Source organism: Somniosus microcephalus, chromosome 26 (genome assembly GCF_052327205.1).
Source record: "Somniosus microcephalus isolate GS21.2 chromosome 26, FLI_Smic_1.0, whole genome shotgun sequence".
Classification (NCBI taxonomy): Eukaryota; Metazoa; Chordata; class Chondrichthyes; order Squaliformes; family Somniosidae; genus Somniosus; species Somniosus microcephalus.
Window position 1 is genome coordinate 12,179,348 of NC_141012.1, and position 25,139 is coordinate 12,204,486.

Sequence of the window (25,139 nt, forward strand, 5' to 3'; positions counted from 1 at the left end):
CCCCCTCTCCCCATCCCCCACTCCCCCTGCCCTCTCTCAACCCCCACTCCCCATCCCCTTGCCCCCTCTCCCCATCCCCCTCTCAACCCCCACTCCCCATCCCCTTGCCCCCTCTCAACCCCCACTCCCCATCCCCTTGCCCCCTCTCAACCCCCACTCCCCATCCCCCCATCTCCCTCAGCCCCCACTCCCCCTTGCCTTGCCCTCTCAGCCCCCACTCCCCCCTTGCCTTGCCCTCTCAGCCCCCACTCCCCCCTTGCCTTGCCCTCTCAGCCCCCACTCCCCCCTTGCCTTGCCCTCTCAGCCCCCACTCCCCCCTTGCCTTGCCCTCTCAGCCCCCACTCCCCCCTTGCCTTGCCCTCTCAGCCCCCACTCCCCCCTTGCCTTGCCCTCTCAGCCCCCACTCCCCCCTTGCCTTGCCCTCTCAGCCCCCTCTCCCCCCTTGCCTTGCCCTCTCAGCCCCCACTCCCCATCAGCCCCCTTCCCCCTTGCCTTGCCCCCTCTCCCCTTGCCCTCATCCCCCACTCCCTCTCAGCTCCCACTCCCCCCTCTCCCCTTGCCCCAACTCTGCCCCCTCTCCCCTTGCCCCAACTCTGCCCCCTCTCCCCTTGCCCCAACTCTGCCCCCTCTCCCCTTGCCCCAACGCTGCCCCCTCTCCCCTTGCCCCAACGCTGCCCCCTCTCCCCTTGCCCCAACGCTGCCCCCCTCTCCCCAACTCTCCCTCCTCTCCCCTTGCCCCAACTCTCCCTCCTCTCCCCTTAACTCAGCCCCCCACTCCCTCTGCCCTCTCAGTCCCCACTCCCCCCGCTTGCCCTCACTCCCCTCTGCCCCAACTCTGCCCCCTCTCCCCTTACCTCTGTCCCCACGGTACTGAAATTATTTTTATACATACATAAATGTTAAAATTATTGTTATTATTTCTACACATAAAAATTACCGAGTCGCTGCTTCCAGAGTCCTTAAAATCACCTTCGCTGGGCGGTGTGAAACTGATTGGTGTGATTGACATCGCCTTTATCCAATCGGAAGGAGGCGGCCCGGACAAACTGTCCAATCAGCAAGTGACAAGGACCGTTCCTCGGCTCTGATTGGCGCACCATCGCTTCCGGCCAGTGCCGTGTCCGGCTGGATCCGTAAAAATTCTAACCGCCGAACAAAGGTTCCGCCGCCAGCACAGAATTGACATCCTTAGAATTTCCAGCACAGGACCAGGCCACTGGGCCCAGCTGCTCCATGCTGGCGTTTATGCTCCACATGAACCTCCTCCCACCCCTCTTCATCTAACCCCATCAACATATCCTTCTATTCCTTACCCCCTCATCTATTTTCTTTTCTTTCCAGTTTTGAAGGGTTCCACCCGAAACGTCAACTCAAAAACAAATTTAATATTTTGAAAAAATAATATGTTTTAACGGGGCTAAAAATAAACATACCTTATTGGACAGGTTTTTTAATGTATAAATGAGTGATAAAATTTTATTTTTCTAATTTTTAAAACTCTTATGCTGGTAAAAGCAGGCCTTACGCTTGCTTTTACCAGGCGTAAGAATGTCACAGGCATTCAGCGGGCAAATAGCGCAACTCTCCACCCACAGAGGCCCATCTTCTGGGGATGCGGAGGATCTGTCAAGAAGATTCTTGACAGATCGCAAGTTCCGGGTTTTAGCGCGTGCGATTCGCATGTCTAAACCCGGAACTTGCGCGGCCCCTACGGGTGCATACACACCCGTAAGGGGTCGCAAAATACAGCCCATGGTGTTTTATTTTCCATGTGTTTTTTGCAAGCCTCATGGTGGACAGCAAACATCAAATGTTTGTCTGCTCTACTATGTGATTGAACTTAAATGAGATGTTTTATTCCGCTGTTTTGAATCGGAATGGCTGAGTTTGAGTAAATACAGTAGGGCAAACAAATTTCCAGGATAGGTCCAAAAACAGGCGTTGGGCCGCTTTTTAGCATATTCAGGGGGCCTAATGCCGGTAGAGTGACCAAACCAATATGGTGCTCAATGTGTTTCTGACACTATTCGGGTGCGAGAGGTTGGCCCCCTTAGTTGGAACTCTTTGCCCCGTTATCCGCCTGGAGGATGGGCACAACCAGGTGCAATTTCACCCCCCATGTTCTCCTGATTATTAGTCCAGGCCTCTGGATTACTACCCCAGTAACATAACCACCAATACCTGCAATGAAGTTCAAGCAGTTCATTGCTATCTGAACCCTGAAATTAGATTCTTTTCATTGTTACCCATTCCTGTGCCCCTTTAGATTTGGCTCTATTGTTGCCGTATTGAAGGTAATTTTCTCTCTGCCAGCAAGTGTCATGGCCAGTATCAACATCCAGCACAATCCATTCAGCAGATGCATTGAAGCATAGTGATGTAACTACTACAATGTTACTGGAATTTTATTTGCAATGGATGACTGGAAATAGCATTGTTAATAGATTTAGAAAATACGCTTTGAAGGCAGTAATCTAATTTTCTTGTTCAGATGACTGACATAAACTGCTCCCGCAATGCCAGCTGAATGAGATTACAACATTGTACTGTTTGTATTCTATGCAAAACTGGTATTTTAAATATAGAGCATGACCCATGACCTAGGTTCAGCTGGACACAGAGAGATGGATGAAAATAGAAAACGCCAAGTCAGAATTGGACAACTGCTGGCTTTAGAAGAATTGACCAAATTTACTCATTGGTGCCGTACAGCCTGAAAACAGTTTGCAGTTTTCCAAATCATCATTTTATGAAACATATATCACTTTATAGTTGCAAGGCTGCCAAATAGCCTTTATGATACATCTCGTTCACAAGACCAGCATACAAGTCATGGTTATATGGGCACAGCTTCAAATGACTGGGCAATTCCACGAGACAAATTACTTTTCAAAGTTGTGTTCTACAACCAGCTGATGGCAAGAAAAACAAAAGACAGTAAACGGCCAGAAGAAATGTTTCGAGGATAACCTGAAGCAGAGACTTGAAAGAATGTGGCATTCATTCAGAAACCTGGGAAATTTTAGCCAAAGATTGTAGAGTCTGGAATTCTGCCACAAAGTGTGGCACCACGCTCTTTGAAGCCAGTGTCAATAGCAGGGAAAAAAACCAGGCTAAAAAAGTGGCTAAAATTGAGAAATGGACGTGTGACACACACATGGCCATCAATGTCAGCAGCCATTGGCCTTTACAACCACCACTGACCATGACAAGCTCCTACAGCTGCTCCAGCAGAGAAAAGCTCAGTGCAGATTGGCTACTGAACCTCACACCTTATTGGTCAAAGAAAGAGCTTGCATTTATATAGCAACTTTCAGGATGTTCCAAAGCACTTTACAACTAATTAAGTACTTTTGAAGTGTAGTCACTGTTGTTAATGTAGGAAACATGGCAGCCAATTGCACACAGAAGGCTCCCACAAACAGCAATGAGATGGGTCCATTCTATACTAGGCCATTGGGGAAGTTCTGGTAACATTTTTTAATACTTCATTTCCACTATGAATTGGCAGATCATTTAAAATCTAATAAAAGACTTGCATTTCTAAAGTGCCTTTTTCACAGCCTCAGATCATCCCAAAGCACTTTACAGCCAATGAAGTACTTTTTGAAGTGTAGTCACTGTTGTAAAGTAGGAATGGTGAGTCTAATTGCTTAAAAATGTGAATGAGCATTTCTTAGTCCTTCATACCATCCACACTTTAATTCCTTGTTTCCTATTGCTCACCCTAGTTCCAGTTGCAAAAATCCTAAGATTTTGTTGCCTTGGAAAGTAAAGCATCGGAGAAAATGAGTGCAACAAACTCACTTACCACAGGGGAAGAAAAAGCATTATGTGTAAGAATTCTGCTATATTTTCTCAGTATTATGCCAGTTATTTGGAGCACTGCACTAGTTTTTGACAATGGAGCCTGGGCAGTATCATTATTGCATAAGTACATGCTCACAATCTAATGGCAAGTTTGAAGCCAGGTATATTGCACCAGGTGTCAGCTGGGGCTCAGCGGTAGCATTCTTGCCCGAGCCAGAATTTTCAAGGTTCAAGCCCCACTCCACAGACTTGAGCACAAAATCTAAGCTGACACTTTAGTGCGGGACGGAGGGAGTGCTGCACTGCCAGAGGAGATATTAAACCGGGGCCCGTCTACCCTCGCAGGTGGGCGCAAAAGATCCCATGGCACTGTTTAGAAGAGGAGCAGGGGCGTTCTCCCCCCCCCCCCGGTTTAACAGCCAATATTTATCCCTCAACCAACATCACTGAAACAGATTATGGTTATCACATCGCTCTTTGTGGAACCTTGCTCTGTGCAAATTGGTTAGTGTTTTCTATGTTACAACAGTACTTCATTGGCTGCAAAGCACTTTGGGATAACCTGCGGTCGTGAAAGGCGCTATATAAATGCAAGTCTTTCTTTGAACCAGAACAAAGCACACTTAATATTCATTAGTGTCTCACTGCATATAGCACGATAAAAAAGGTCCCATTTTGAATTTGCTATGCATGCTTGTGATATACAGCCAGTGTACTTAAGCTATATTCTTTAAAGATTTTATTTAGATGCAGAGGTCACAATTCTCAAACCCATGTTTTCATTTATATTATCAAGTCAAATTCCAGAGTATCTCTCAGTCTCAATTGTACACATATATACACAATGTATTTTCTTTTATAAAAAAGCAATATGCTCTTGCACTTCACTTTATTCAATTATTCATTCATTAATCTTTCCAGTTACCAAGCATAGAATCAAGGTCGCACCAGGGCAACAGCAATTTAACAAAGTGTGAACTCTTCACACGAAGGACTTCTGAACAGCAGATTCATTTCAGTGGCCACGTGCATAGCCTGCAACAGCTCATCTTCACAGCGGAGTCTCCCTCTCCGACTCAAAATATCCAGACAACGGGATTTCTGCTTCTCATCCAATATTAGATTAAATAAATGCTGCCAAGTTAAGTTATTAGTGTGTAACCGAGGAAAGTAAAATTCTACCAAGATTGAAAATGCACAAAAATATTACATTGTGTCAATCAGTTGCTTGAGTCTTGATTTGAATTCCAAAGTGTTAGAAATAAATTATATCTTTTGAAGCATGCCAGTAATATTTCACAGCTGAATTTCTTAGGGCTTCATGCACTGTGGTTGGCTCTTGTATACGCTCCCAGTCTCCATCTACAGCAGTCTCTTAAAAAAAAATCAACTTAAATGACAGCAATAAAAACAGAAAATGCTGTTAACGCGCAGCCGGTCAGGCAGCATCTGTAGCGAGATAGAGAGTTAACGTTTCACGTCAATCACCGACCTGAAATGTTAACTCTGTTTCTCTCTCCACAGATGTCGAGAGAATCCACCATTTTCTGTTGTTATTTCAGATTTCCAGCATCTGCAGTATTTTTGTTTAAGTTGTAAGTCATTTCTTTGGATTTTTAACCTTGGCAACAGTCTGCCAGGGTACTGCCTGCTAACAGCAAGTGGCTGGTGGGAAAGCCACATCTTTTACTTTTAAATGTACAAACCACTTTGTAGGAGCTGCTTGGCCATCGGTACCCTTTGACTGCAGTTACACTTTTAATGGCCACTGGGGAACATGTGATCTAACCAGATCGCACTGTCTGATTCTCCCCCCCCCCCCCCCCCCCCCTCCAAGCACAGTTTGATTCTATACTTTAGTTACAGTTTTAAAATGCATGTCTCTTATTGCACAAGTCGGCATGCTTGCCCTTTGATATTACTTGTAGTTATTGGTAAGCAAGTCATTTTAACATTCGGTCACACTATTACACCTTATTCAAAGTTTCAAACTGCAGGATCTTTGGGAGGAGGCTCAGGTACATCAACGGGCTTTCTATTCACTTACTGCCAGTGTACTGCCTGCCTCCAAGACAGAGTGATGACTGCTCTGATAAGCTCTCAAAGTATTTGTCCCACTGAAGATCCAGTACATGAACAATTACAGACGTCATTCGTTATTTAAATCCGAACAGGTTAACGCAGAATTGGAAAGGATATTTTATGGATGTAATGAGATGAAAATGCCAAGCTTCCATGTCTACACATAGGGAATTGGAATGATACAGGAGCGCGAGTGATTTCACGCTGCCTCACTGCATATTAGAGTTCAGAATCTCTAGAACTAAAGACATTTGAAGGTGGCAAATAGTCTTGAAATGAAGATACGGTTCTCTGACTTAAGGTATTCAAAGGTTCCTACATACTGTAAAACAGACAAATGTCCTTAAATATTGCACCAGGTTCTAGAGGGATATACAGCAATGATGTGTGCAATACAATGAAGTACATGGTTCAAGGAAAATTTACACAGAATTTAAAGTGTCCCCACCCAAACTGGAGGAAATACACAGTCACCTTATTACTTCAAGCGATCCCTTAAAAAGTAAAAAAAAAAGTTTGACTGTACATTCCCTATTCCATCATTTGATTCCTGGAATTTCAAATTAAGCCAAAAATCTACAAACTTAATCTTCAGTTACATTATTTAACAATGAAGTGCAAAAACAACAGATGTTTTTAAAAAAAAGACAAAAAGCACAACCATCCAGGGCAGTGATCGACAATCCAGTGTCCTGTGAGCTAGAAGGGTGGAGGGGGTGGGGGGAAAGAGAAAAATACTACCCCCACCACAGGAATAACCCATACTGTGCCTCAAGTATTTGCGAATAAGAATCAGACATCATAAAACCAGCGGACCAGGTGATAGCGGACCATGAAAGCAAACATACTTCCGGTGACCTGGGATGGGGGGGAAAGGAAGACAAATAGGAGGTTAAAAACACAGAAGAAACAAAAGTCAGATTGATTTAATTCCTATCCTCCATGATCTCTTAATTTATACTGTCTAATTCCTTGTAGATTTGATCAAATTTTGCATTAACACTCAGTCAAATTGTGACTAAATGCTACAGTAGATTAAGCATGCTATCCTTCTACTTCCTGACAGCTGGATTCAGTCCTGAGTCAGGACACAAATATCTTCTCTCCAGTGACTGCAAACATGCTACATAAAATCCAATTTGGAATAGTTTTTGGTAAGATCATAGGGGCATGGTTCAATGGAACATTACTGTCCACGGGAAACCTGTTCGAAAACACAAGATTAAGCTGGTGGAAGAAACGGAATAATCCACACTGGTGGAGAGGAGGCTCTTGAGGTTGGGGCTAAGGTACACAGAGGAAGAGGAGTACAGGAAGATTTGCTCAGTATGCTAGACCCGATCTTAACACTGGAGGCAAAAACATTAAGAACTTTACCTACCAGCACTCACACCACATGCACAGTGGCTCATTGGGCATTACTGCAGCCAAGCATTACTGATTCTGCAACAGGTTGATTTCCATCCTCCTGTTCTAAAGCCAGTTACGTGAATGGAAAAAAAAAATAACAACAGAGAATGCTGGAAAAACTCAGCAGGTCAGGCAACATCCGTGGAGAGAAATTTGAGTTGACGTTTCGGGTTGAAACCCTTCTTCAAAACTTGAATGGAAACCCTGCTCCACTTACAGTGGCCATGGTGAATAGGAAGCATTGGGCTTTTGTTAGGGATCTCGGGTCACAAGATCTACATTTTTTGAAGCAGACACAGCTACCTCTAGCTATTTAAAAATAATTTAACTCAGAAGGAAATACAGTGAAATTGTAAGAACCATCTACTGTAGTCTAAAGTAACTTAGGACATATGAGGAGAGGTTGAGTAGATTGGGACTCTACTCATTGGAGTTCAGAAGAATGAGAGGCGATCTTATTGAAACATATAAGATTGTGAAGGGGTTGGATCGGGTGGATGCAGGGAAGATGTTCCCGGTGATGGGTGAAACTAGAACTAGGGGGCATAGTCTTAGAATAAGGGGCTGCTCTTTCAAAACTGAGATGAGGAGGAACTACTTCACTCAAGAGGGTGGTAGGTCCATGGAATATGCTGCCCCAAAAAGCTGTAGAAGCTACATCATTACATAAATTTAAAACAGAAATAGACAATTTCCTAGAAGTAAAGGGAATTAAGGGTTACGGGGAGCGGGCAGGAATTTGGACATGAGTCTAGGTTCGGATCGGTCATGGCCCTGTGGGTAGCGGAGCGGGCCCAGGGGCCGTGTAGCCTGATCCTGCTCCTATTTCGTGTGTCTAATTCTGTTAGATTCAGGAGATGGTTCTGTGATAGTGGATTGGCGGTTAGGATCAGATCAGCCATGATCTTATTGAATGGTGGAGCAGGCTCGAGGGGCCGATTGGCCTACTCCTGCTCCTATTTCTTATGTTCTTATGTTCTAATATCTTTCAGCTGCTCTTTCAGTGAGTTTATTGAGTGTCCCGGTGTAACTGGGTGCAAAGGTTTTGCTGCCTGCAGCCCATCCACCACCTTAAACATTCACTCCCTGCACCAGCGTTTCACTGTGGTTGCAGTGTGTACCATCTACAAGATGCACTGCAGCAACTCGTCATGTCTTCTTCGACAGCACCTCCAAAACCCGCGACCTCCACCACCTAGAAGGACAAGGGCAGCAGGCGCATGGGAACATCACCACCTCCAAGTTCCACACCATCCTGGCTTGGAAATATAGCGCTGTTCCTTCATTGTCGCTGGGTCAAAATCCTGGAACCCCCTATCTAACAGCACTGTGGGAGCACCTTCACCACACGGACTGCAGCGGTTCAAGGTGGCTCACCACCGCCTTCTCAAGGGCAACTAGGGATGGGCAATAAATGCTGGCCTTGCCAGCGACGCCCACATCCCAGGAACAAATTTTAAAAATCAGGTCTCACCTGGATCAGCAGAAGTATAATGGTCAGGGTTCTCTCATGTGTTGGGCCTATCAGCTTTATTACAAAGTTAATCAGAGTGAGGTTGTTGCACTCTGTGTATTCGTTGCCTTCTCCAATTCCTCGGTTCACCTCCACCAGCCAGAATTTGTCAGCCACCTACAAGAAACAGCGTTAGCTTTCATTCCCAAAGTCAACAGCTTTCATTCTTTCCCAACTTATTTCAAGATCCCGGAACTCCCTCCCTAACAGCACTGCGGGAGCACCTTCACCTCACGGACAGCAGCGGTTCAAGATGGCGGCTCACCACCACCTTCTCCAGGGCAATTAGGGATGGCCAATAAATGCTGGCCTCGCCGGCAATGCCCACAACCCAGGAACAAAAAAAAAAGATTTCCCTCCACATCACCTTGGGCTGATGACCTGGTCTCTGTGATTGGCTTGTCAGAGGTGCAGAACAGGTCTGATTGACTTGTGCTCCCATCAAGAAAGGTGCCTTGTGTCGATTTGGCCACTCTCTGACGGAGCATAAACTTGCACTCATTTTCAGAGTAGATTTTTATTTCTTCTTTGCTTCTTATTTTAAACACTGACAATTTACAACAAAATCACTTTAGTGCGAACAGCCCTGTCACAGGTCAGTATTTGTGAATTGGATTTTTTTTCTCGAATTAAACAAAGTGAAATCAGAAGAAGAGAGATTTACAGCTCTAGGTCTGAATTATAGGACAAAAGCACCTTCTACAAAGAGAAACCTGGCAACAGTTGGTAGATAGAGATAGTACAGATAAAATTAACTTCAATAAATTGTTTCACCTAACTACAAAAACTGTAACCAGAGGACTCCAACTCAGAAGAGGGAAAATGAAGTTACTTTAGATTTAATCAGAAAAGAACTTATATATTTATAAAGCACCTCATCACATCTCAAACACTTCACTTACAATGACAGTCACTGCACTTCAGACACCTAACAAACACTCCACCCTGTTATTGTTGGCTGTGTAAAGGTGGAGTTTGTGGAAGGCTGTTGTTGTTCTTTTTATTTGTTGAATGCAGATCTCAGGCAGGTGCGACAACTCCTACATTTGACTGACACGATTTGACCAGAAGCGACCATGGGCTTGATGTCACTGCATCTCTGCCTGAATGTGTTATAAGGAAACTCATTTCGTTCTAAAGTAAAAACTTGCAAAGGAACTAGACCAGGTGCGCAATCGAAAATTGGATGCAAGGCAAGCCAGCAGCAGAGAGCTGTGTATCCAAAGCACTCCTGGCTCGGTTTTAAGCAGAGAATCAGTTCCTCCCTCCCCATGCAAAAAGCACACCTCCTGCTGACAATATGGCTGTGCAGTCTGCAGCAGAGAACTCAAAAAAATGGAGAATGTGTGCGCACAAGGATAGAAACATCTCCAATATATTTAAGTCTTTTGTGTTGGTACCGCTGCCCACCCCAGTACACTGAAATTGATTCCTGGGATGAGAGGGCTGTCCTATGAGGAGAGATTGAGTAGATTGGGCCAATGCTCTCTGGAGTTTAGAAGAATGAGAGGTGATCTCATTGAAACGTATAAGGTTCTGAGAGGGCTTGACAAGGTAGATGGCTGAGAGGCTGGAGAGTCTAGAACTATAGGTCATAGTCTCAGGAGAAGGGGTCGGCCATATAGGATGAAATGTGGAGAAATTTCTTCACTCGGAGGGTGGTGAATCTTTAGAATTCTCTGCCCCAGGGGCTGTGGCTGCTCAGTCGTTGAGTATATTCAAGGCTGAGATCGAGAGATTTTTGGGGGAATCAAGGGATATGGGGATAGGGCGGGAAAGTGGAGTTGAGGTCGAAGATCAGCCATGATCTTATTGAATGGCGGAACAGGCTCGAGGGGCCGTATGGCCGACTCCTGCTCCTAATTTGTATGTTCTTATGTTCTTAAATCAATGGGTAACGCCTGTTATATTTCCTCCAGGGCTGATGTTGCACTCTCTCAAAAAAAACAGTATGACATGAACGCCTGTTAATTTACTTGCTCCAAGAGATGGTACTGTAGCCTTGCTCGGACCATAATAACAAACTCAGGTAAAAGACATTCTGTTCTGTCCAAGGCCACAAGAAGCTCACTAGTTTCAAATAAAACAAGTACCTTTAATATTAAGTCTCCAAGTATAGGCAAATCCTTAGTTTTGAATTTCGAGTAACTCATGCCCAGCTTTCCAGTACTAGGATCTAGTCTGGGTGTGGAACCAAAGAAGGAAGAAAAAAAAACCAAACATGATTACTGTTTATGCACGGTTTTCTGGCAGAAATTACTTATACTAAATGTGCGATACAGGAAACTTTCTGATATCCAGCACTGACGGGACCGAGCTGGTGCCGTACCATCAAAAGTGCCGGACATACCAGCATAATGTTGAAACATACGGAACTGAAAAGCTCTGTGTGAATCAACAAACCCTGTTGCTTAACAGCTTCAAAAGAGTCGGCTGCAGCTGCAAGCGTCTCTAGCTGAAGCTGTTGCTATAGCTACAGACCTTGCAGTGCCTGACTGGGAAAAAAAAAGCAACGAGAACTAAAAAAAACTTATAGAAAACGGCTCCTGATTTTTGCCGTTAGATCGAGTATTCCGGACATATAACCTCCGGATAAACCAAAGTTTCCTGTATAAGGACTAGTTGTAGACATTTTCATACACAGCATCCAAGACTGCTTCAGGGTTAAACGGGCAGGAAACCCTTCAACATCCCTCCCCACCAGGTTTCAATATTTCAAGATTAACATCACACACTGACAATGCTCTTGCACATGTTTAGTTCTCGTTGATAAAGTATCTCCCCACTGGGCTCAATTTATTTTACTTTTAGCAACTGACTGACAAGGTCTGGGAGCAGGTTGCCCATTTGCTCCCTCCATCAGAGATAGCGCATTGGCCGGGAAGCAAAGAGACTCGCCCCGATTTAAAAAATTTTTTTTTTTTTTTTTTTAAAAAGCACGTGGTAGATCGGGCGTACCTCGGTATTCGGTGGCGTGGGCACGGAACGATATGGAAGAGCTGAGGCACCGAGTAAAGGAAGTTCAGCGTCTGAGGGATGAAGAACAGCATCATGGTCTTACTGAAGTGGCCAAGGATCCCGACCACGGCGAACGTCATTCCCGCAAAGTAACAGAATGTGTCGCCCACAAAGGCGCGAGACGGATACCTGCAGCACATGAAGGAGTACAGATCAAAATGGCTTTGCCCCAACAAATTGTGGCACAGCCCCAAACTTTCAGCAGAAAGAATAAACCACAGTGGAGTAAGGAATTCCTATCTTCTATGTTTCCATGGGGATCAAGGGATATGGGGAGAAAGCAGGGACAGGGCAGTGAATTTGGATGATCAGCCATGATCGCATTGAATGGTGGAGCAGGCTCGAGGGGCCAAATGGCCTACTCCTATCTTCTATGTTTCTATGAATTCGACTGCCTACGCCTACTTTCTGCCGCTGTGTGCATGCAGTGACCGCATAATCAAGTTTCCTTTGACGTAAAATAATGCTGATAAAGGTGACACCACACCTGGAGTAGTGTGTGCAGTTTTGGTCTCCTTACCTAAGAAAGGATATACTTGCCGTAGAGGGAGTGCAGCGCAGGTTCACCAGACTGATTCCTGGGATGGCAGGACTGTCGTATGAGGAGAGATTGGGTCGACTAGGCCTGTATTCTCTAGCGTTTAGAAGAATGAGAGGCGATCTCATTGAAACGTATAACATTCTGACAGGGCTAGACAGACTGGATGCAGGGAGGATGTTTCCCCTGGCTGGGGGGTCTAGAACGAGGGGTCACAGTCTCGGGTTACGGGGTATGACATTTAGGACTGAGATGAGGAGGAATTTCTTCACTCAGAGGGTGGTGAACCTGTGGAATTCTCTACCACAGAAGGCTGTGGAGGCCAAGTCACTGAATATATTTAAGGAGGAGATAGATAGATTTCTAGACACAAAAGGCATCAAGGGGTATGGGGAGGGAGCGGGAATATGGTATTGAAGATAGAGGATCAGCCATGATCATATTGAATGGCGGAGCAGGCTCGAAGGGCCGAATGGCCGACTCCTGCTCCTATTTTTCTATGTTTTCTGCAAAGCTAGCATAGCTGTCCTTTGGGAAGCCGACACTTTTTAATGAAGTTAAGATGGGGGTCCCCAAGATTGCATCAATGCTTGCAAGGATATCCTTACACAAAAAAGCTTGAAAACCACTGCTCTATATAATACATTCCTTGTAGCACAAGAGATATACACTCTAATGGAATTTTAGGTGTTGGCCACAGTAGCTCCCCCCCACCCCTTTGAGGACTGTAATAACTAGCTTCAAGTGAATTATTTCACTGTCAAATTTGTGGGGAGTCCAGAACAAGGAGCCATAAATATAAGATAGTCACCAATAAATCCAAGAATGAATTCAGGAGAAACTTCTCTTTGGCCAGCGAGTGGTGAGAATGTGGAACTTGTTACCACAGGGAGTGGCTGAGGCGAGTAGCATAGATGCCTTTAAGGTGAAGCTAGAGAAGTACATGAGGGAGAAAGGAATAGGTGGTTCTGCTGATAGGGTGAGATGAAGTAGGGTGGGAGGAGGCTCGTGTGGAGCATAAACACCGGCACGGACCAATTGGGCCGAATGGCCCGTTTCTGTGCTGTAATTTCTATGTAATTTGGTGCCAGCAATTCGATGTACAGGAAACTTTCTGTTATCCGGCACGGACGGGACCGACGTGGTGCCGGTTCATCAACAATTCCGGATAACCGAACGCTATAGTAAAAGATACGGAGCTCAGAGCTCCGTATAAAGCAACAAACCCTGAACAGCTTCAGAACAATGGGCACAAGTTGCAAGCGTCTCTGTAGCTTAGCAACAGCTGCAGCCACACCCTTGCACAGCCAGAAATGGAGTAAAAAAAAGTAATAAAAGTAAAAAAAGTTACCTGAACCTACTCCTGAATTTTGCCGGTTAACTGACATTTCCGGTTATTTAGGGGCCGGTTAATCGAAAGTTTCCTGTATAAGGAACTGCAAGAATCAACCCCCCATCCTATTGCTCTGTTGGTCACCAGCTCGCACATTTTGTTTGTAACAAAAGCAAAACACTGCGGATGCTGGAAATCTGAAATATAAACAGAAACTGCTGGAAATACTCAGCAGATCAGGCAGCTTCTGTGGAGAAACATTAACGTTTCAGAACTTCTGACAAAAGGTCAGCAACCTGAAACGTTAACTCGGTTTCTCTCTCTTCACATATTTTGTTTGCAAATGTTCCCCCCCCCCCCTCCCTCCTGCTCCTTCAAGTTCCCTTTGGAACTGTGTCTGTTTGCTGTACATTTCAATGATAGAATGTTTCCTATCTCTAATGCACAGGAAAAAGAAAACTACAATGCAAACCTCAGTGCAACGGACTCCAGGTAAGCGGGTACCTGCATGGATCAGTGCACCTGTACCTGGTGTTGACTGCCTGAGGTACAAACAGCAGAAATGTAAAAAGTTATCGTACCAGTTGTGGTACAGCAGTCCTAAAGTGGTGAAGAAAAAGGGTATCATGAAGTATAAGGAGAATATGTGGTCATCCTTGTAGTCACCTAAAAGAGGAAAACAAACAGACTGGTTAATATTTACCACATAGGCAAGAGGGTACCATCTCCAAGAACAGTTGTATTTTGTTGCTTTATTCCTTCACTTTAAGTTTATTTTCCTTCCTTATGCTCTACACCAATTCCCAGTTAAAAGGTGCCGGTTTTCTGCCGCTCTTAAAAGAAAAAATCTCTACTCATCACATTTTCAAAAAAACAATTCCTAGTCTCCCCCTGCTGAGACTACAAACTCACAGGAACAGGAGTAGGCCATTCAGCCCCTCGGGCCTGTTCTACCAACTCGTGTTGGGGTCCGCTTACATGGGTGTCAGATAGCCTCCATTAGCTCACCCACATGGATAATCTCCAGACACAAGCCCATACAGTAATTGTTGACAGGATATTTGGCCATGGGTGGCCTGGCCAATATCAATAAACAACTTAAAAAAAATAAATGATCTGGCCATTATCACGTTGCTCCTAGTGGGAGCTGGCTGTGCGTAAATTGGGCTGAGTGTGAAGGATGTCAGTGCTGGGGAATGCAACACTTTCCCCACTTTTGTCTCCTGCTGTCAACATCAAACATCTTCAGGTCAGGTACAGCAGTCAGCAGGAGAGCAATGTCCCTGCATTCTGAAGAGGACCCAGTGTGCACCCACCTTCCTTATAACGTCTCTAAGCGATGTACCAATTTAGTGTCCAATTATGGTCAGTTTCGCACTGTACGCCTGTGCCCACCAGGAACTGACTTGCGAATGCCTAAACTCGTTTTATTTCATCCCTACAGTCTTCGCTAGATTCGTAACCCACTACATCAAATCAGGTTACAAGGAGCAGAAACTACTTTTTAAACTTTGCGCCTGAAGTACTTTTCAGCTATTATTTCAGAGAAATCAAAGTTAGAAAACAAATCAAAACAAAAATAGCCTTAGGAATACATTATGTATTTAACCTATTAGAATAATATAAAGGACCAACATTAGGTGACATGGACCATTAATGCGTGGAACTCTGAGGTTCATGATATCCTGGACACACCTCATTTGTTCAGCATCCGACATCATTTAGAGGAATTGCTCGCATGATAAGAGGGGGCGGGCATCGTCTTGCCAATAAAATTGAAGAATCGATCCAGGCTTCACCCCCCCACCCCACCCCGCTATTCTCAGCAGGAGGGTGCCAAATGCAGGCTGGTATCCTCCGCAGGGAGTGGAGACAAACTGAAGGGAGAATCTCTGTTGTGCCAATTAGTGGATAGCTGAAAAGCAGCATTGGCGATCTGGGAGTTGCTTACTGACTGACTCTCGCACCAGCACAGGTGGTGTTTGGCATGGGAAGAAGTCCTTCGTAAAATAAATTAACCTTTCCCCATGAATCTCCAATATTCAGTTAACGGGTTCCCTTAAAATCCCTGTTAAGGTATTTCATATCCTAAATTGATACCTCCAATTTTACTGGAACATGACGGTCCCCTCTTTCACATGAGCATTTCCACTGGGTGATGTCATAAGCTGAACCAATGAGTATAGGGGTCGAGGGTCGTGACATCATCAGAACAAGCCACTGAGAGCGGGTAAAGCAACACAAATGCGATAAAATGAAAGCTTTCAATCTTAAGGAGTGTGAGCTGCAAGATCCAAGCACCATGGTGGTCTTATCGGGGTATGGCAGCATACTGGTTATGTAACTGGACTAGTAACCCAGAGGCCCGCACTAATGATCTGGAGATACGAGTTCAAATCCCACCACGGCAGCTGGGGAATTTAAATTCAACCAATTAAATAAAGCTGGCATGATAAAACTAATGGTTTGTCAGAAAAACTCATCTCCTTTAGGGAAGGAAATCTGCCGTCTTGGTCTGGGCCTACATGTGACTCCAGACCCACAGCAATGTGGTTGACTCTTAACTGTGCCCTCTGAAATGACCTAGCGAGACACTCAGTTATATAAGGCGGCTCACCACCACCTTCTCAAGGGAAATTGGGAATGGGCAATAAAGGCCTTGCCAGCGACCCCCCCCCCCCACCACCAATCCCACGAATGAATAAAAAAAACTTACCATTTAACTCTATTAAATTGAAAACGATGATGGACATGGCAATCACCAGAGACTGCCCAGCCTCAATGCCATTGATGCCAGCCAGAATGTTGATGGCATTTGTGCAGAACACGGCCAGCATTCCCATGTAGGCATAATACAGGATTCCTGAAAGGAACAAAAAAGAGAGACACGGACATTTACACAGGAATTTATTAGGCAGGTCCAGCGTGCATCTGATCAGGTCTTGATTCCACCCTCTCCCAACAAAACTAAATCTTGTAACGCTGCAAAAATAGTTTAATTCCCAATGAAAGCAGGTACAATACACGCATAAAACTGGTTAACTGGGGATCACAATTACTTCTAGATACCACTTAAAAGAGAGAAAATTAAAAGCTTCACTCTTTCACACTGGCTGCCTACTATTTCTCTTGACTACATCAGTGATGCTATGGCAACCAAAACTAGCAAACAAAAAGCTGAATATCAACCTCTTCATATACATTACACATCCTCATTGCTCTGCATGTTCATTATTTCCTTACTGAGATTACATGTCCTGTGATTATTATTCACTATTATACCCTCAACACTGGAATTTCAGCCTCCACATTTATAATGTAAATGGGCAATCTAACTACATTTTATATTCAGTTAATGGGTTCCCTTAAAATCCCAGTGTTGAGCTATTTCAAATCCTAAATCGACCCATTCGATTTTACTGAAAAATGACGACTCCCCCCTTCACGAGCCCTTCCACTGGAAGATCATAAGCTGAATTCCCGGATCCTGCAGAGGTCCACGGTGGTTCACTCAAGTGGCTTTGATGGTGGGTCAAACTTCTAATCCTCTACATGCTGGTTAAGGTTTATGATTGGCCCAATAGGCGATTGATAGAGAACTTTAAAAAAAAAACAATAAACATACATAAGATATCACAAACTTGGGAGTTTACATAGAAACATAGAAGGTAGGAGCAGGAGTAGGCCATTCGGCCCCTCGAGCCTGCTCCGCCATCCAAAGTGATCATGGCTGATCATCCAAATTCAGTACCCTGTCCCTGCCTTCTCTTCTCCCCATATCCCTTGATCCCTTTAGCCTTAAGAAATATATCCAACTCCTTCTTGAATATATTTAATGAATTGGCCTCTACTACCTTCTGTGGTAGAGAATTCCACAGGTTCACCACTCCCTGGGTGAAGAAATTCCTCCTCATCTCTGTCCTAAATGGCTTACCCCTTATCCTTAGACTGTGGCCCCTGGTTCTGGACTCCCCGACCATCGGGAACATCCTTCCTGCATCTAGTCTATCTAGTCCTGTTAGAATTTTATAAGTTTCAATGAGATCCCCTCTCATTCTTCTAAACTCTAGTGAATATAAGCCCAATCGACCCAATCTCTCCTCATACGTCATTCCTGCCATCCCAGGTATCAGCCTGGTGAATCCTCGCTGAACTCCTTCCATGGCAAGAACATCCTTCCTCAGATAAGGTGACCAAAACTGCACACAATACTCAAGGTGTGGTCTCACCAAGGCCCTGTGCAACTGCGGCAAGACATCCTTGTTCCTGTGCTCAAACCCTCTCGCTACAAAGGCTTTTACAGGGGAATGTTGCAGGTTGGTCCTCACTTATTCAGGGCCCATGATGTAAGCACATTCGTGTGTTTTACACGTTAAGGGGGATGGGTAACTACTGTCGTTAGAGACTGAGCAGCACCGGCTCCTTAATATAGGAAAAACCGTTCTTAGTTTGTGTGTAACTACGCCTACATTACAAGAGGGAAACCGAGCTGGCGGGCTGCATGCATAAGATTTTGCCATAGCGTAGAATCTTGGGAGTAGATATTAGTACCAGAAAATACTACAGGTCAGGCTTATAGAAATGATTTGCTCGCAAAGCAACAGACAGAATAGGAAATAACAACAGAAAATGCTGGAAAAACTCAGCAGGCCAGGCAACATCCGTGGAGAGAAAATAGAGTCAACGTTTCGAGTCAAACTCTTTGTCAAGACTCGAAATGTTGACTTTATTTTCTCTCCACGGACGTTGCCTGGCCTGCTGAGTTTTTCCAGCATTTTCTGTTGTTATTTCGGATTTCCAGCATCCGCAGTATTTTGCTATCGACAGAATAGGATGGTACGTCAACTAAACTCCTATTTTCCTTTAGCTGGCCAGCAACTATGATAAAGCTGCCAGCAGCTAGTGAACGCCAAGCTCTAGAACTTACCCAAGTCTAAATGGAGACCCAGAAGGATGCGAAAGGGCTTTGGCACTACAATCGTGGTATTGCCGAAGTTGGTAAAGTACACCATGAGAAGGGGCAGGGAGGCCATGCTCGGTAGCAGCAACTTGTGTCTCCATTGCAAGTTCAAGACGTCGTCGGCGAACCCCAGGAATATCATGCAGCAGATGGCAAGGAGCGCCCCAATCAACTGCACAAACTGAGAGCAAAAAAGATCAAATGAAATGACGGCATGAACTCAAAAAACATTTTTAATACTAGGTTTGTACTGCGCTGACTTTCGGCAAAAGCTTTTGTCTCTCTTTCTTGCGACACACATCACAACCTCCCTGAAAAGGCAGGATCTGCTCATGCTGCTACTGCCAGATGCTTCGGAAGACTGCGAGGAAAGTGCATTAAAGCAATTTAGCTACCTTGTCTCAGTTTCGGGTTTCCATTCCAGGTCTTTCTGGACAGTCCACCAGAGTCTGGACATTATGTGGGGATTTGTAAGACGTGTGTGTCTCCGATCACTTCACGGCACAGTGCACTGGCACACCAATTTACTGCACTTTGGGGAAAATCTGTCAGTTCCACATGCTGTGTTTTTGTAACATGAAAGTTTGCAATTGGTTTGATATTTATTGAGACCAATGTAAACTATTAAAGATGATTTTTTTTGGGAGGGGTGAAAAGAATAAGTGATTTCAAATGCCGTGACAACAACCTGCATTTATGTACCGCCTTTAATGTAGTAAAATGTCCCAAGGGGCTTCACAGGAGCCTAATCAGATAAAATTTGACACCGAGCTAGAGAGAGATATTAGGACAGGTGACCAAAAGCTTGGCCAAAATGACTGCAAACTTGTCTTAGAATGAGAACAAACCTGTTTTCACAAGAACAGCAGAATAGTACTTTATTCCTAACAGGGCTGTGGATATATTGAATAAGACTGCCAGTTAATCCTTTGCTGATTAACACTTTTAAAAAGCTGCAATTTATGGTTCGGGACAGGATTGAGGGTTATAAGGGTAAATATGATAGGGGCAATCAAATGTTGGGGGCAACATAATGGTCCCTGAACCTCTGCAGTATCATGCCAAGGGATGCAACTGATCTCGAGACTTCTGCATGTTTGAATGGTGGGAGAGCGATGTCGGTGTATTGCTAATATCAGCTCCATTATCCCAGCATCAGAGCTGTGGATGCACAAAACTGTCAGGTTAGGGGAGCTGGTTTTAATAATGTAATTGCTGGGAATTGGAGCACAGGAGACCATGGTCTGTGGATGGAGCATTCTCGAAGGCCCAAATGATCTTTTCTCGTTCCAAGGAGGATTACTTTTTTATATTCGTTCCTGGGATGTGGGGGGTCGCTGGCGAGGCCAGCATTTATTGCCCATCCCTAGTTGCCCTTGAGGAGGTGGTGGTGAGCCGCCTTCTTGAACCGCTGCAGTCCGTGTGGTGAAGGTGCTCCCACAGTGCTGTTAGGGAGGGAGTTCCAGGATTTTGACCCAGCGACGATGAAGGATCGGCGATATATTTCCAAATCAGGATGGTGTGTGACTTGGAGGTGGTGGTGTTCCCATGCGCCTGCTGCCCTTGTCCTTCGAGGTGGAAGAGGTTGCAGGTTTGGGAGGTGCTGCCGAAGAAGCCTTGGCGAGTTGCTGCAGTGCATCTTGTAGATGGTACACACTGCAGCCACGGTACGCCGGTGGTGGAGGGAGTGAATGTTTAAGGTGGTGGATGGGGTGCTAATCAAGCGGGCTGCTTTATCCTGAATGGTGTCGAGCTTCTTGAGTGTTGTTGGAGCTGCACTCATCCAGGCAAGTGGAGAGCATTCCATCACACTCCTGACTTGTGCCTTGTAGATGGTGAAAAGGTTTTGGGGAGTCGGAAGGTGAGTCACTTGCCGCAGAATACCCAGCCTCTGACCTGCTCTTGTTGCCACAGTATTTATGTGGCTGGTCCAGTTAAGTTTCTGGTCAATGGTGACTCCCAGGATGTTGATGGTGGGGGATTAGGCGATGGCAATCCAGCTGAATGTCAAGGTGAGGTGGTTAGACTCTCTCTTGTTGGAGATGGTTATTGCCTGGCACTTGTGTGGCGTGAATGTTACTTGACACTTATCAGCCCAAGCCCAGCCCATGCGGGCACCGACTACTTCACTATCTGAGGAGTTGCGAATGGAACTGAACACTGTGCGAACATCACCACTTCTGACCTTATGATGGAGGGAAGGTCACTGATGAAGCAGCTGAAGATGGTTGGGCCTAGGACACTGCCCTGAGGAGCTCCTGCAGCGATGTCCTGGGGCTGAGATGATTGAAGGTGAGCTCTTGCACGTATAGTTTTTGGAAAACATGGCAGTTAATCTCACAGTGATGAGATTAACAATGGAGGTAATGTTAAAAGTAAACGTCAGTTAAGGTTGGAATGAAAATGCTCAGTCAGTCTGGGGAGATCACGTATGAATTCCAGGTATCTGTCACCCACTCCTCTTAAAGTGTGTTACATACAGGGTAACGCTGTCCAAATCAGAACCACTGTACTAAAATTAGCTGAGGGGTGCACCAGCGGTCCATAGACAGGGTATTATTTGATAGGGAAGGAGATCGCTTACCACATCATGAGGAAAGCTGATGCACTGCTCCTTCACCCAGCAGTGCAGGAAAGGAACAGGGATGAAACAGAAAAGAATGATGAGGAAGACGACACCGCTAATTACTCCTTGGGATTCTGGGCTGCGAGACAAACGAGCAGAAATTTACCAGGAATGCAGGAAATGCAACAGAATTAAGTCAGTCTTTAACAAATCAGCTTTGGACTGAGCCATCAAGTTGACCCAAGCACAAGTTCAATTTTACAGAGTGATCAGGGCTGGCTGCCTAACCGTGAAGCAAATTTACAGCCTATTGCTTTGAGAAACGCTGTTTTCTTTTGATCGTACATTGCTTTAGTAATTTGGCAAACAGTACGGCCGCCGGTGGTGCAAAGCTATCATTTCGCTGGCTGCGTGATGTTACTGCCGCAAAGTGTCAGCCATAACTCAGTTGGTAGCACCCTCGCCGCCGAGTCAGAAGGTTGTGGGTTCAAGTCCCACTCCAGAGCACAGAAATCCGGGCTGACACTCTAGTGCAGTACTGAGGTCTCCGCTGCACTGTCAAGAGGTGCCATCTTGCGGATGAGACGCTAAACCGAGGCCCCCGTCTGCCCTCTCAGGTGGACATAGAAGATCCCATTGCACTATTTCTAAGAAGAGCAGGGGCGTTATCCCCGGTGTCTTGGGGCCAATATTTATCCCTCAATCAAAATCACTAAAAAACAGATTATCTGGTCATTATTGCTGTTTGTGGGAGCTTGCTGTGCGGAAATTGGCTGCCGCGTTTCCTACATTACAAGTGACTACTCTTCAAAGAAAAACTACTTCATTGGCTGAAAAGCGCTTTGGGACGGCCTGAGGTCATGAAAGGCGCTATAGAAATGCAAGAATTTTCTAAAAGGAGAGTGGTGCACATTGAAAGTATTTTTAAAAAGGAGCCTGGATCTTTAATTGGTTTAACAGATATATATTAGGAAAGGTTGTGTGATGAGAAATTCATTGTCAATACAAATACCAGTTCCTTGCAACTTTGTGATTAGTCAGGAAATAATAAAATACTTTTGTCATTTGGCAGCAGGAAACGTAAAGGCCTGCATTTCTATAGCGCCCTTCACGACCGCAGGACGTCTCAAAGTGCTTTACAGCCAATGAAGTACTTTTGAAGTGCAGTGAATGTTGTAATGTGGGAAACGCGGAGGCCAATTTGAGCACAGCAAGCTCCCACAAACAGCAATGTGATAATGACCAGATAATCTGTTTTAGTGATGTTGATTATGGGATAAATATTGGCCAGGACACCGGGGAGAACTCCCCTGCTCTTCTTCGAAATAGCGCCATGGGATCTTTTACGTCCACCTGAGAGAAACATAGAAGATAGGAGCAGGAGTAGGCCATTCGGCCCCTCGAGCCTGCTCCGCCATTCAATGCGATCATGGCTGATCATCCAAATTCAGTACCCTGTCCCTGCTTTCTCCCCATATCCCTTGATCCCTTCAGCCTTAAGAAATATATCTAACTCCTTCTTGAATATATTTAATGAATTGGCCTCAACTGCCTTTAAAATTAGGAGAGTTTTGATAAGAGAGCAGACGGGGCCTCGGTTTAACGTCTCATCCGAAAAACGGCACCTCCGACAGTGCGGCACTCCCTCAGTACTGCACTGAGAGTGTCAGTCTGGATTTTGATGTTCAGTCCTCTGTTCAAGTCCCTGGAGTGGGACTGTGAACCCACAACCTGCTGACTCAGAGGCAGAGGGTGCTACCCACTGAGCCACAGGCTGACACAAACCCTTTCTTTTTCTGGCACTTTGAGCCCTTGCTTCTCTCCATACTCACATCTGCTGTTTGGAGTTTTTGTTGAGGTCAATGCCATAGAGCCTGGCTGCGATGAAATGCTCCCTGAAGGCCGGGATGAGGACGGCAGTGCCCAGGAAGCCCAGCACCGAGCAGCCCAGGTTGATCAGCAGCGGGAAGGCGGGCAGGCCCGACATCTGGGGGGGGCGGGGGGGGGGAATAAAATAAAAGTTTAGCTCATTTTATTGACGAGGAGTGAGGAAACCTTTTTAAACGTGAGATTCCGGATGTGTCGGGGCCTACCTGCAAAAACAACCCCAAGCCTGACGAGTCTGACAGCTGGCCGTCCTGCCTCATCTCGCCGGTCCCGAGCTGGCAGCGACAGCCCGACGCCTGAGGGGTAGGCCCCGGCGGGCGTCTGCGCAGGCGCGCCTGCCGTCCCAGCGCGCCTGCGCGGCGTCTCACCCGCCAGCCGGAAACTGCGCCTGCGCGGCGACTCTCTCCCCGCCAGCCGGAAACTGGGCCTGCGCGGCTGTTCTCCCGGGAACTGCGCATGCGCGGCGGCTCTCCCGGAAACTGCGCCTGCGCGCGAAGGCACGCCGGGAATTGTAGCCTTTCTTTATCTGTTTCCTGAGCCTGTCTTAGGAAATAGAGGAACACAGGAGGGGAGGCCATTCAGCCCCTCGAGCCTGCTCTGCCATTCAATGAGATCATGGCTGATCTGCGACCTAAACCCGCCTTTGCCCCATATCCCTTAATAACCTTTGGTTAACAGAAATCTATCAATCTCCGATTTAAAATTCCCTCCATCATAAGGTCAGAAGTGGGGATGTTCGCTGATGATTGCACACTGTTCAGCACCATTCGAGACTCGTCAGATACTGACGCAGTCCGTGTCCATATGCAGCAAGACCTGGACAACATTCAGACTTGGGCTGACAAGTGGCAAGTAACATTCGCACCACACAAGTGCCAGGCAATGACCATCTCCCCTTGACATTCAATGGCATAACCATCGCTGAATCCCCCACTATCAACATCCTGGGGGTTACCATTGATCAGAAACTGAACTGGACCAGCCATATAAATACTGTGGCTACAAGATCAGGCCAGAGGCTGGGAATTCTGCAGCGAGTGCCTCACCTCCTGACTCCCCAAAGCCATTCCACCATCTACAAGGCACAAGTCAGGAGTGTGATGGAATACTCTCCACTTGCCTGGATGAGTGCAGCTCCAACAACACTCAAGAAGCTCGACACCATTCAGGATAAAGCAGCCCGCTTGATTGGCACTCCATCCACCACCTTCAACATTCACTCCCTCCACCACCGGCGCACTGTGGCTGCAGTGTGTACCATCTACAAGATGCACTGCAGCAACTCGCCAAAGCTCCTTCAACAGCACCTTCCAAACCCGCGACCTCTACCACTTAGAAGGACAAGGGCAGCAGATGCATGGGAACATCACCACCTACAAGTTCCCCTCCAAGCCACACACCATCCTGACTTGGACCTGTATTGCCGTTCCTTCACTGTCACCGGGCCAAAATCCTGGAACTCCCTTCCTAACAGCATTGTGGGTGTACCTACACCATATGGACTGCAGCGGTTCAAGAAGGCGGCTCACCACCATCTTCTCAAGGGCAATTAGGGATAGGCACTAAATGCAGGCCTAGCCAGCGACGCCCACATCCCATCAATGAATAAAAAATAAAAAAAATAATAAAAATTGATATACATAGGATATACGGCACAGAAACAGGCCATTCGACCCAACCAGTCCATGCCGGCGTTTATGCTCCACTCGAGCCTCCTCCCATCTTTCCTCATCTAACTCTATCAGCATAACCCTCTATTTCCTTTTCCCTCATAGGGTTGTCTCACCTCCCCTTAAATGTATCTATACTATTCGCTTCAACCACTCCCTGAGGTAGCGAGTTCCACATTCTCACCACTCTCTGGGTAAAGAAGTTTCTTCTGAATTCACTATTTGATTTCTTGGTGACTATCTTATATTGATGGCCTCTAGTTACGCTCTTCCCCACAAGTGGAAACATTCTCTCTGTATCCACTCTATCAAAACTTTCCTAATTTTAAAGACCTCTATTAGGTCACCCCTC

The 25,139-nt window shown here is 45.8% G+C and overlaps 2 protein-coding genes across 2 annotated transcripts in view; both read right to left on the reverse strand.

The window, feature by feature from the left end:
- The window catches only part of hinfp (histone H4 transcription factor), a 39,343-nt gene extending 38,299 nt beyond the window's left edge, over positions 1–1,044 (reverse strand). The window contains exon 1 of the mRNA XM_085967846.1: positions 938–1,044. The gene's annotated coding sequence lies outside the window, so the exon portion shown is untranslated. The remainder of the gene's footprint in view (positions 1–937) is intronic.
- A 3,490-nt stretch (positions 1,045–4,534) lies between these two features.
- On the reverse strand, positions 4,535–23,449 carry dpagt1 (dolichyl-phosphate (UDP-N-acetylglucosamine) N-acetylglucosaminephosphotransferase 1 (GlcNAc-1-P transferase)). Its single transcript, XM_085967847.1, has 10 exons — positions 23,324–23,449; positions 23,063–23,217; positions 21,249–21,369; positions 18,632–18,845; positions 16,421–16,567; positions 14,286–14,370; positions 11,774–11,962; positions 10,909–10,996; positions 8,777–8,932; positions 4,535–6,750 (listed from the first exon to the last, which is right to left on the reverse strand). The coding sequence occupies exons 1-10, from the start codon at positions 23,375–23,377 to the stop codon at positions 6,685–6,687; spliced, it is 1,275 nt and encodes a 424-aa protein (XP_085823973.1). The 5' UTR covers positions 23,378–23,449; the 3' UTR covers positions 4,535–6,684.
- Between the last annotated feature and the right edge of the window lie 1,690 nt (positions 23,450–25,139).

Excerpts from the sequence above, each read along its gene's own strand:
- dpagt1 (XM_085967847.1), bottom strand. The coding sequence starts at position 23,377 with ATGAGGCAGGACGGCCAGCTGTCAGACTCGTCAGGCTTGGGGTTGTTT. Across the intron at positions 11,963-14,285 it reads GGACTGCTGTACCACAACTG|GTATCCGTCTCGCGCCTTTG; the intron begins GTACGATAACTT and ends CATGTGCTGCAG. Across the intron at positions 10,997-11,773 it reads CCACGCCACCGAATACCGAG|ACTAGATCCTAGTACTGGAA; the intron begins GTACGCCCGATC and ends TTCCACACCCAG.